This window comes from Bacillus rossius, chromosome 8 (genome assembly GCF_032445375.1).
Source record: "Bacillus rossius redtenbacheri isolate Brsri chromosome 8, Brsri_v3, whole genome shotgun sequence".
NCBI lineage: Eukaryota > Metazoa > Arthropoda > Insecta > Phasmatodea > Bacillidae > Bacillus > Bacillus rossius.
The window spans coordinates 53,936,727-53,949,129 of NC_086336.1; the positions used below are offsets into that span (position 1 = coordinate 53,936,727).

At 42.1% G+C, this 12,403-nt stretch overlaps 1 protein-coding gene across 1 annotated transcript in view; it reads right to left on the minus strand.

Moving 5' to 3' along the window:
- Window positions 1–1,958: 1,958 nt before the first annotated feature.
- LOC134535376 (cardioacceleratory peptide receptor-like) overlaps window positions 1,959–12,403 on the minus strand; it is a 103,805-nt gene continuing 93,360 nt past the window's right edge. Inside the window, exon 5 of the mRNA XM_063374449.1 lies at window positions 1,959–2,202. Coding sequence (XP_063230519.1) covers window positions 1,959–2,202 — 244 coding nt within the window. The remainder of the gene's footprint in view (window positions 2,203–12,403) is intronic.

The window sequence follows — 12,403 nt, forward strand, 5'->3', positions numbered from 1 at the left end:
ACTAGCCACGGAAATTTTCATTACTCAAAATTTTTTAGTGGCCATTTATTTAGATTCTATGCTATTGTAAACTAGACAGTAAATATGTTTTAATTTCACACTTGCTTTTAAGACGTACGCTGCCACAGTATCCTTGTTAAGTTAGCCCCGATTTTTGGAGTAGGTATTCGGGAGTTTGGGGGGTGATTAATTGTTTTCCAAGTTAATTGGCAACTGCGCAGATTAAGTGCTAGCTATATTACCATTTTTGTATTTCGTTTTTTTTTTTCTTACGGATCTTGTACGCAAACTAATGTAAGTTAATATTTAAGATGTACGCCCAGTATGTTTCAGTAGAGCGTGGAGACCTCCGCGAGACTCAGCAAGTGTTCGTAATCACCAAGTTGGGTACGAGTTTCGGTGGAACGTGGAGACCATTACAAGATTCCGCAAGTGTTTGTAATCTCCAAGTTGGGTACGAGTTTCGGTTGAGCGTGGAGACCACCTCGAATCTCCGCGAGTGTTCGTAATCAGACCGCAGGTACGATACGGCTACCACCTCGGCTCCGCCCCCTGGGAGAGGGGCCGGGGGTTGGAGTAAGCGCGCTCATTGGTCCATTCAGCTCGTTCTTCAACCGATAAGTGGGCAATACGGAGTATCGAAGGATATTCCAGCCTCTCTAGTTGGCAGTTCTGCGGGGAAATGGGCCGTCCAACGTATGGCCCACAATTTTGTTTCTTCCGAGTGTGCAGTCTCTTCATTAGTGTCTCTCTCATGAAAACTGGTTACAAAGTTGAAAGTTTTCAGGCCGGTATCTCAAGACACAAAAAAAGAAAGGTTTTAGGTGTTGATCATTCTACACATGTACCCTGACCGTATTACATGTGCACGGTAGAACACGACCAGTTCATTAGTTTTAGGGCACATATATTGGTTTCCTATCCGTTGCCAAAATTCCGCGCATGCGCAGAGATCACTTTTTCGGTGATTTTGAGATGGTGGACCCACGTATGGCGCCATTAGCTCGCGTACGGTTACTTTCGTGAACATCGGGGGACATACTAAACGTATTAGTGTGCCAATTAAACTTTTATAGTAGCGAAACTATCCTGGAATATTTTTTGTACATTTTAATAATAATAAAAAAAATAATCGCAACTTACAAAGTACTCGAGAATGTTAGAAAGGCGTTTCTTTTTTTGTGCGATGGTGCTGCTCTCTCTAGTATTATTTCCGTAAAAATTGTATCGAATGCGTTGGAACCAGTTTCTAGCCTCTCACAGGGTACCGTTAATTATAGCGGTTGACGTTTATTTCCGTTACTGGGATTCAGTTTGTACATGTTCTGGAATACGGCCCGCGAGTTATGTTCCGGCTGTATCCCAACAAGGCAGTGCTTATTCGCTACCTTACCGGAACTTCTTGGAATGCCACCCTTAATGGTTAAACAATTTCACGAGGTTGTCAGTGTTCGTAAATAATCATCATGTGTTGCTTTGCAAGTGACATTTGGGAAGTGCGTTACCACTGGTAGTACTTCTGAGAACTTTAAAAATTTGAGACATGTTTCATGACTCTGTCATTTATAAAAAATTTGGTTTCATTGCATTGTTAACTATTTTGGGGTACGTGCTTGGTAGCATTTAACTTTAATGTTCCACCTTGGAGTTACAAGGTCACCGCGTTAACAACATGAAAACTGCACGCCAGTTCGGTGCCTGGCGCGTACAGGCTAAGCGGCGTGTGTCGGGAGACCTAGTGTCGCCCTTAGCAACTCTCGCGCTTCTAGAACCTTTCGCGCCCGAGACAGGCAGAGAGTCTGCCACTGGCGCAGCTCTCGCGTGCACTCTTCCTCCAATAGTTTTTCCTTGGAGAGGGTGACCAAGATGGGATTTTGTATATGAGGGGCGAGGGGGAGGCGTTGTTCCCGACCCTCGGAGGATGACAAGTCGCACTTGCGAGGAGGGGCGCGCGCGCCTCAAACGATTGAAGCCACGGCGGTGACGACGGCACCACGCGCCGCCACGTCGAGGTGCGGGTGCGGGGTGCGCGCCGCCGCCCCCGCCCCCGCCGCCCCCGCCGCAACCGCCGCCGCCTTGCCGCGGCGCCGCGACGACTCCCAGCGCGCGCTCGCCGCCAGGAAGGTGGGGTGCTCGGCGTCGGACGAGCTGCCCTCGCTCTTGCAGCACAGCCCAGCCACCCAGCTGAACGGCGGCACCTTCCTGCGGAGTCACGTGACACGCATTAGTCCCGCGCCGCGGGGGAAAAAAACTGGACGATAGTTTAACGTGACAACGTCATTACAAAACATTGATGAAATGATTGCATACTTTTATGAATAAAATTGAATCATTTTTATTGAATTATCACTATTTTGTATGGATACAAAGAATTAGTGATATGAAATCTACAATTTAATTGATAAATTTTCTTTTATTTGCACTCATTTATTCAAATATGTTTATTACTTTAAAGAAGAGATTATTTTAACTATAACTTTTATACATGTTTGCTATTTAACTTCTTCCAATCTGTGTTATTCTGTTAAGGATAGGACGATGATAGGAAAAGTAGGAAACGAATGGGAGTGTTTCAAGGATGATGTGAAGGAAAATGACGTACCCAACACCAAGATGCAGTCAAAAATAATGTACTTGCGCCACGGACTCTGCAGCAATGCTAGGAGGAACGGGTTAGCAAAGAGCAATGAAAATGTTACATTGAAATGCATGAAAACATAATTACGCCACGGACTCGGTCGCAATGCTAGGAGGTTCAGGTTAGCAAAGAGAAATATAAAATGAGCGTAACGGGACACAGCGAAATGGTACAATGTGCGTAACGGGACACAGCGACATGTTACAATGTGCGTAACGGGACACTTTTTTGTGCGTGCAACCGGCGTTCATCGACTTATTAGACGTTGTCACGTCAAAAACCACAGAACTTCTCACAAACAGTCCATCGTTTTCTCAGTATTCACACTTCTGATGGGTAACATATTAGCTCTTGGTATACGGCTTTTCGTGGGAGTAATTTCGTGAATGAAACGGAAATGTAGTAACCGCTGTGCAGCCATCTGTTCACAAAGCCAAAGGCAAAATTTATAGAATTAACTGTAATTGAATTTTAACAAGATATAAGCATTTTAATTTAATATATTGTAAAAAAATCATATTCAAAGCAGGGATTAGGTATTTTTTAAATGTATTTTTCGCTTTCATCGGAGCTGTTTCATTAACGCGATGTCCCTTAAGGCGGATGGTACACACCCATTACTTACGTTTTGTCTAAATATGTGTTTTTTTTTAATCTTACGTTTTCACTTCAAGGTCTACTAGTTTTAGCACATTGTATTTTTAGTAATTTACTACTTTTACTTATAATTATTGAACTGTGCTAATTTGCTTCTCAAAATAGTCATTTTAAATGAAAATATTTTTGTAAGTTTAATAATTTTTATTAATTAGAGTATGGGTGCCACCAACACAGGAACGGCGTACCATAAGTGTACGAGAAGTGTGTGCGTCTGTGTGCCACTCTGCGCTGGGACTCATACCAGAATTTCGGTGTATATTTTTTTTTTTGGGGAGTCGCGAGTAGCGCACTCTGCGCATGCCCGGCGCCCGAGTGTAGAGCTGATCGTCGGAGCTGCAGAACAGTCTGCTCCGTGACGCCTGGTGGTGTGTACTCGTCGGAGAGTGGGGCGCTCGACGTCCTGGCGCAGAGAGACTGCACGACCGCCAGAGCGACGAGCACCGCCTGGACCCTGGCTGCGACTCCTCCACTGCCGAGGTAAGATCCGCCCGGTATTCCGGCCTCAATAGGAACGGAACAGTTTCACGAATTTAGGTTTTCCATCGAAGAAGTGCCTTTCCAGTTTATGAGTCCTGAGGCATAGAACTAACTTTGTTTGATGCAGCACTTTTTTTGGGGAATCTATCTTAGAACTATTAGGCTAGTTTTCACAGCCCTGCATCTACTTCATTTTAGTTTTGAAACTAATGTGAAAGCGTGACTTATTTTAAGTTTCCGCGCGTCTCCAACACGAGACAGTTGTAAGGCAAGCAGTGCGCGGGAGTGCGCCCAGGGTAACCTAGCCGCGCGCACTGGACTTAGAGCGCGGCGCGTGCAGTGTAATCCCTGCGGCAGCCACCTGCGTGTCTGCAGAGGGAGGGAGGAGGGCGTGGGGGAGTAACAGGCTCGCTACACTAGGCCTGCACCACGAGGCAAGCAGTGCGCCCAGGGTAACCTAGCCGCGCGCACTGGACTGCGAGCGCGGCGCGTGCAGTGTAATCCCTGCGGCAGCCACCTGCGTGTCTGCTGTGGGAGGGAGGAGGGCGTGGGGGAGTAACAGGCTCGCTACACTAGGCCTGCACCACGAGGCAAGCAGTGCGTCTAGGGTAACCTAGCCGCGAGCACTGGACTACGAGCGCGGCGCGTGCAGTGTAATCCCTGCGGCAGCCACCTGCGTGTCTGCAGTGGGAGGGAGGAGGGCGTGGGGGAGTAACAGGCTCGCTACACTAGGCCTGCACCACGAGGCAAGCAGTGCGCCCAGGGTAACCTAGCCGCGCGCACTGGACTGCGAGCGCAGCGCGTGCAGTGTAATCCCTGCGGCAGCCACCTGCGTGTCTGCAGTGGGAGGGAGGAGGGTGTGGGGGAGTAACAGGCTCGCTACACTAGGCCTGCACCACGAGGCAAGCAGTGCGCCCAGGGTAACCTAGCCGCGCGCACTGGACTGCGAGCGCGGCACGTGAAGTGTAATCCCTGCGGCAGCCACCTGCGTGTCTGCAGTGGGAGGGAGGAGGGCGTGGGGGAGTAACAGGCTCGCTACACTAGGCCTGCACCACGAGGCAAGCAGTGCGCCCAGGGTAACCTAGCCGCGCGCACTAGACTGCGAGCGCGGCGCGTGCAGTGTAATCCCTGCGGCAGCCACCTGCGTGTCTGCAGTGGGAGGGAGGAGGGCGTGGGGGAGTAACAGGCTCGCTACACTAGGCCTGCACCACGAGGCAAGCAGTGCGCCCAGGGTAACCTAGCCGCGCGCACTGGACTGCGAGCGCGGCGCGTTCAGTGTAATCCCTGCGGCAGCCACCTGCGTGTCTGCTGTGGGAGGGAGGAGGGCGTGGGGGAGTAACAGGCTCGCTACACTAGGCCTGCACTACCAGAACAGCTGCGGAGATCAGTTTTTGACATTTTCATATTTTTACCTATTACTGAAGTTTTACTACGAACTATTGCTTCAGGTTTAATCCAGGACCTGTCTGCGGAAAATCATTTAAGTTTTGGAGTCATTTTAAATAAACATACACTTCACTTTATTTTCGTTCACGTGTCGCCCAGAGACGCGTTCGCATACACAAGAACAGTGATAAATTGGTGGCACAACCAAACAATCGACCTAACAAATACTGTAAATTTAGTCGCTAGTTTAGTGTTAATTTTTGTGGGTCTAAGATATGTAAAAGTTTTGCTCTACGACTAAATACGTTAATAAGCTCAGTAAGAAGTCAAAACAAATTATTTCACCTTTAATGTTCTTAACTTTGCCCTCTGATATTCTTTGCCCACCCCTCCCCTCCTTATTCTATCTGCAGTTTGTTACACACTTTTTTTTAAAAAATTTAAATATGTTTAACAATTTTGGACATTAGTTAACTTTTGTGTGTTGTACCCCCTGAAGGAAGGAAGGGGGTGGTTTTAACACCCTTTCACGTTCAACCAGCAGAAGGCAATGGCAGACCACCGCAGAATCATGCTGCCTCGGCAAGCGTTAGGGACGTCTAGGTTGTCATCACCGTGCTGTTGCCTGTGCTCACGGATACTCGGTGATGGGTGACGGGTAAAACGACTCATTATCATCATCGTCAGATGACTGGCGACGGGTAAAACGACTCATCATCATCGTCAGATGACTGGTGACGGGTAAAACGACTCATTATCATCATCGTCAGATGACTGGTGACGGGTAAAATGACTCATTATCATCATTGTCAGATGACTGGTGACGGGTGAAACGACTCATTATCATCATCGTCAGATGACTGGTGACGGGTAAAATGACTCATTATCATCATTGTCAGATGACTGGTGACGGGTGAAACGACTCATTATCATCATCGTCAGATGACTGGTGACGGGTAAAACGACTGATTATCATCATCGTCAGATGACTGGTGACGGGTAAAATGACTCATCATCATCGTCAGATGACTGGTGACGGGTAAAACGACTCATCATCATCGTCAGATGACTGGTGACGGGTAAAACGACTCATCATCATCGTCAATGACTGGTGACGGGTAAAACGACTCATCATCATCGTCAGATGACTGGTGACGGGTAAAACGACTCATTATCATCATCGTCAGATGACTGGTGACGGGTAAAATGACTCATTATCATCATTGTCAGATGACTGGTGATGGGTGAAACGACTCATTATCATCATCGTCAGATGACTGGTGACGGGTAAAACGACTCATTATCATCATCGTCAATGACTGGTGACGGGTAAAATGACTCATTATCATCGTCAGATGACTGGTGACGGGTGAAACGACTCATTATCATCATCGTCAGATGACTTGGTGACGGGTAAAACGACTCATCATCATCGTCAGATGTAATTTATTCATGGACACCTGCTTGTGTGTTTACGTGTTCAGCTGCAGGAAATTTTTAGTTACGCAGTGAGCGCGTTATAGCCACGGAACATAGGGACAACAATACTATACGGTGGATTTTCAATAAAACCGAAATACCACCGCAAATCATGTCAATATAACATATAACACTGAACTGCACGTAATTACACCACTTAGCACTGAAATGTAACTAAAAACACGAAATCAACAGCAAATTGACAAAATTCAACTCGAAATTACAATTTTTTTTTCGTCATGGTAAATTCATTGAATGTAATTTATTCAGCATTAATTTTGTACTATAATATATGACCTAAATGGACTGGGAAAAAAATTAATATTGTATAGTTTTGATCGCACATTTCTTACATTATCAACACATTTTTATATAAATGTCGGCTGGTGTTTCAAACACACAAAAATTTGCCGATTTATTATTATGTTTTTTAATGAGTAGTTCTGTTCTAGACGTTCTCATTACCAATGATTTTACTGTATAAGTGAATCAGGTGCCAATCTAAATGAGACTACTTTGTAGAACATATTATCAGGAAATATTTTTGTTTCAAGTTTGTTGGAAAAAAATACACTAATATTTAATGAATTTTGCCAACATAAAAAAATTAAAATAGTAACACCGAGATCTTTTGTTTTTAAAACGATATTTCCCTAGTAATAAAAACCATAAAATCGTGTCCCTACAAATACACGGTGTATAGTGCGGACGCAGCCACTGGTGGCGTGTGCGTGGACCAAGGTGGTTATGTCTCGTTCCCCAACACCGTTCGGCATAATGATTATCTTCGTCTCTTCTACGACACGCCTTCAGTTCGGCCACCGAACAAGGCGTGCCAACACCTACAACACAATTCCGGTACCCACACCGCAACGTTGTTGAGAGTCTACAAGTTTTTTTTATAAAATTGGTATTTTAATTATTACATGAACCCGGGAAGATGAGAACGGAGTATTTGGAGAGAATGGATGTGTTTCAGAGGCGGATCTAGAAGGGTTAACGATGAAATGTATAAAATAACTTCTGAAATAATTTTGGCTATTTTTTTTAATTTTAAATACTTAATCAAAGCTGGATATATAACTATCAATGACTTGGTCTGTATATAATATCTAGGACTCGCCAACCTGGGAACACGTACGGTGTGCAGATATTCAGGGGGAAAAAAACACGCGAATTGAAAAACTGCTGAAGATATCAAATTGAATCTTTGGGCATAAAAGCTTTTAAGAGTACTCTGAGGGTGAGTGAGTAGGTCTGTTTCAGTTTTTTTTTAAACTGTATTTTTAGAAGAGAGTTTTCACCGTACTTTTTTAATTTTCTGTTATAGATTCTTGAAAGTATTCAAGGGACTTGCATCACACCTTTACACCCATTTCTCCGTCATAAAATTGTTATGGCTACCGCTAAAATCTCACAGTTGGCCTATGCACGGCGGGAAACTGCGCGTCAGTTCACAGCCTTGCGCTTAGAGGCGATACCGCGCTAGGAGTACCATCGAGCGTCGCACTTATCATCCAGCCTCACTAGACACAGACACACCCCTGAACAGGCGGGCCTTTGAAGTCACAGTCTCCCTACCAACCCTCCCCCTTACACACACACACGTATACAGAGAAGTAAACTCTGTCTCCACCCCTGATGTGTTTGGACAGTAATATTTATATTTCGGAAAAATATACATTTTTTAAAAAATTATTTAAGGAAGGCACGTTGTATGCATGTTTGTATTCTGTTGAGGTTTGGAAGGCAGTGCATGATGGCGGAACAAATTGGTTTGTACGTGGTCGTTTTGGCGTTTTGGGTTATTATTTTCAAGCGGTTGCAAAGCGCTCCTGGAAGCAGCATTAGTCTCGGAAAAGCATGGGTGTCGGAGAAAGAAGTGCTTCTGTGTCGAAACTTGGCAACGTCACATTTTTTTTGAGAGGCTGGTGATCTCCCACTAACACTGTGACCTCAAAAAAATAAAATTGAAAAATTATTTGGAATTTGGAAGAAACTTTATCACTCCCCCCTTTTTTATTGCCAGTATGTTACCCCAAAAAAATTCCGGGACGATTACTCACTGTGCATACCTTCCCCAGTATACATAAACTGTCGTGTCAACTATTTACGTTTATTTTATGCCAAAATTACTTTTCTGGCCTTTCACGTTTTACGAGCTTCTAAGAAAAATTAATACGCATCATCTTGGATTTTTTTCTTGAAATTTTTGTTTTTGAGTGTTATACATTTTAGTTAGCTAACGGAATGTTTAGTCTCGCACGAAATAAATAATATATAGCTATATATTTCCAAGTATTTTACGTTGCGATAGTCTAGGGTTAATTATCAGGCTTCAGCACGTAAACAATTGGAGAACGTAGCTGGTTACATAACGTGAGTGATTATAAACTAGAAAAACTATAAAAAGTGAATTTTAAACTGTTTCCGCCCCCCCCCCCCCATTTTTCAACCACACCAATTATATTTACTTTTTTAATTTGAACAATATTCGCCACAAACAAAGCGCCAGCATATATTATATGTATTTTTTGTGAATTATATTGACGACCTTCTGCATTCATTCAGAGAGTATTAATATTTTTAAAACTTTCCTGTATACGACGAGTGTTTTCACACAACCACGAAATCATTCCTGTACGAGTTATTTGCACAGGGGAAATATATTGAGAGGTTTTCAATTGCTGTCTTTAACCTGTGTCACTCTGTGGAACCAATCTCTCCTAAAGAGAGTTTTTTCCTATAAAATCTTCGTGAATGATGTCATAAACGCGCGTGCATTTTTTTTCTTCGCGGCAGTAAATTTATTTTGAGTCTGGAGCTCCAATCTCGGCGAGGCTTCTAGCTCGGATAACTGATAGGTGGAATAAAGTACATAAAACGATTGGGCGATAAAACGTTCTGGAAAACGAACAGCTGAACAACTCACGACGAATCAGAGGCCCAGTAGTAAATTTAACTCTCATATAACTGCGATAATGATTAATACGGTACCGCACAGTGTTAAAAATTTTCAAGTTAAATTTACGAGGAATATTTTTGTTACAAAATATTACGGGATTCGTCGTGAATTTACGGATATATCTTAATAAATTTACGAATGTTCAGCTAACTTAATTTGAACACTAGATCAAAATAACTTTGGAGTTCAAACAATTAATATTCGATAAAATGTGTAAAATCTACAGCTTAGGAAATATTCATCTTTCCACGTAAATGTTTACTCTGTTTACAAATGGAGCAGCACAGAACTCAGAAGTCGGAATCCAGCGAAGATTATGCGAAGATTTATTTATCTGGAACTATGATCTCTTTGTTTACTTGAGGTGAATATTTAGTTGGAAAGTCTATAAGTTAATTGTGATTTCTGACACTGTACCGTTGTCCGAATACATTACTTTCACAGTGTAGGAATAGAACGTGTCATCACGCTCGTTTTTTGTCACATTGAAGTTAAAACAATTACGTCTTAGACTTACACAAACTGAAATTTAAATAGATATGACTTTTTTATTTACTGATTAGCAATTAAAAAATTTAAAATCAAATAACTGCTTACAATCGTCTTTCCAATATTATTTTACTAAAAAATAGCAACAAATAACCAACAAAACAGGAAAGGAAGATTACAACGTAAGAAAATATCCCATCAGCCCAAAAAATAACTATTTTAGGTACATGTCTTACAGTTTGGATGATGACCTTATTTAAACGAATTCTTCTGCTTACGAAAGCAGGGAAATTGGATCAATGGCTTGCTAAACTATATAGACTCACAAAAATGCCTTAACCACGATATTAACTTGGTGAAATCATCACTACGAGTAAGTCCTTATGATTTGTCTGTAAACAATAATAAAAAATCTTGAGGTTATTATGAGGCTAGCCACATGGCGTCAGAATTAACTGTGGAACATTTGAATTCATCCGGAGAAACAATAATCTATTATGATAAAACTTATTCACCAGATCAGTTTAAACGCGTCAAGGCTTTTTTGTTCAGTTAAATAAGGCCAATTTTTCAATAAACTTAGAAATTAAATTTTTATTATGGTATGAACCAAAAATTATTTAGGCTTAGCCTTGACGCGGCACAAAGAGACAAGTTAAGCGTGAACAATGGCTGCGAAAACCTGCAAACTTTATTGGAAGCTAATAACTTATTTCTTTTTAGTTAGAATAAAACACTGAAATGAAAGAAACTCAGATCCTCGACACGTTAATATACCTCAGATTTCAACGTGAGAGAGAATGGCGGTTTTTACATTAATTTATTTTATACTTAAACTTGTGGTTTGGTGTGGAATCTGTAAATTTAAATGCCATGATTAAATGTTTTATCTTCAACACATAACATTTTTGTTTTAAAACGAAATACGTTTATTAATATCTGGAAATAACACTTTTGGAACATAACCTAAACTCATTATATAATTTTTTTTCCAATCAAGTACTTTTCACAGAACGTGAAAAAAAACTATTAATTTTTCTTTTTATGGTGCAGTCGTCCTCAAAGAGGAACTGGCTGAAATCGATACTAGAATGATTACAAGGCAACAAAGGAATTCCCTAATTTGCCAGGTAGGTAGACAGGGTGATCTTTTTCCGACGTGCTTCCATTTCTTCTGTCTCTCGTACAAGCTTCGATTTAATTTGTTCCTATTTTCCCCCCGCTGTCTGAAGGTCATTAAAAATACACGTACTTCTACTGCTGAATGAACTCTGTAATGTGTTACAATCGCAAGCTTGATCTTTCGCCAGAATAAAGTTAACGGCAGTCAAACATAAAAAAAAAAAAAAAACAGTTTTCTTCGCGTTTTCTCTAAGAGTTGAATTTTTTTTAAAGAAACTATTAAAGGAAAAAAATTACTTGGTACACTGAGGAAGAATTAAGATGTGTCGATATGATTTAATACAATCCTTTGGACATGTGCCATTGCAGTTTTGCACAGTCATGAAAAAAAAATTCAAGAATGCAAAAAAAAATATATATATATATCCTTAAAAAAAACCGAACAGATGGGCCCAATGATGAAACTGAACATGTATTATGGACAAAACATCAAAAAGACAGCACAGACCAACACAGTCAAACTTTAAAAAATCAGACAGCAACAAGAATTCTTCGTCATAGGACGTACTGTGTTTGTCTATGTTGTCGTTTTGTTGTCCTTAATACCTGTCTAGTTGTGTCCATCTATTGGCTGTGTTTTCCAGTGTTCCTTATTTTGCATTCTTAATTATTATTTTTTTCATGACAAACAATGAAAATCTGCAACGGCGTTATGTCCGAAGAATTGCATTAAATCAAAATCCCCCATCGCATGAATCATTGAAATATTTTGAAGAACGTGATGGTCATTTCTGTTTTCGTCAGGCAAGATAGGCCGATTGCATCCGACATCCAAAAAATATTTTATAATTCTGTCCTATAATTATGTAAGTCACTCAACTCGTCAATCGAGGCTGCGCTGGTGACGTATTTCGGTGACGTAACCCTCCAACTTCATTTGACACGACGTATCGGAAGGTGGTTAGGCGGGAAAGTTCGACGGTGTGTCAGGGACTTAACCATTTTCTGGCCAGGAGTGGCTTTTAACTTTAGAACAGACGCCCGCGAAAAAAAAACTCCTTGTTCACACGACGGCAAACAAACTTGTTCTGACTTGCCAGCGGCCGAGCGCATTAACGACCCCTGTCTTCGTTCTGTCCGCCGCGCGGTTAGTTTCTTTTTACTATTTCGGGCTTTTCAACCCGACA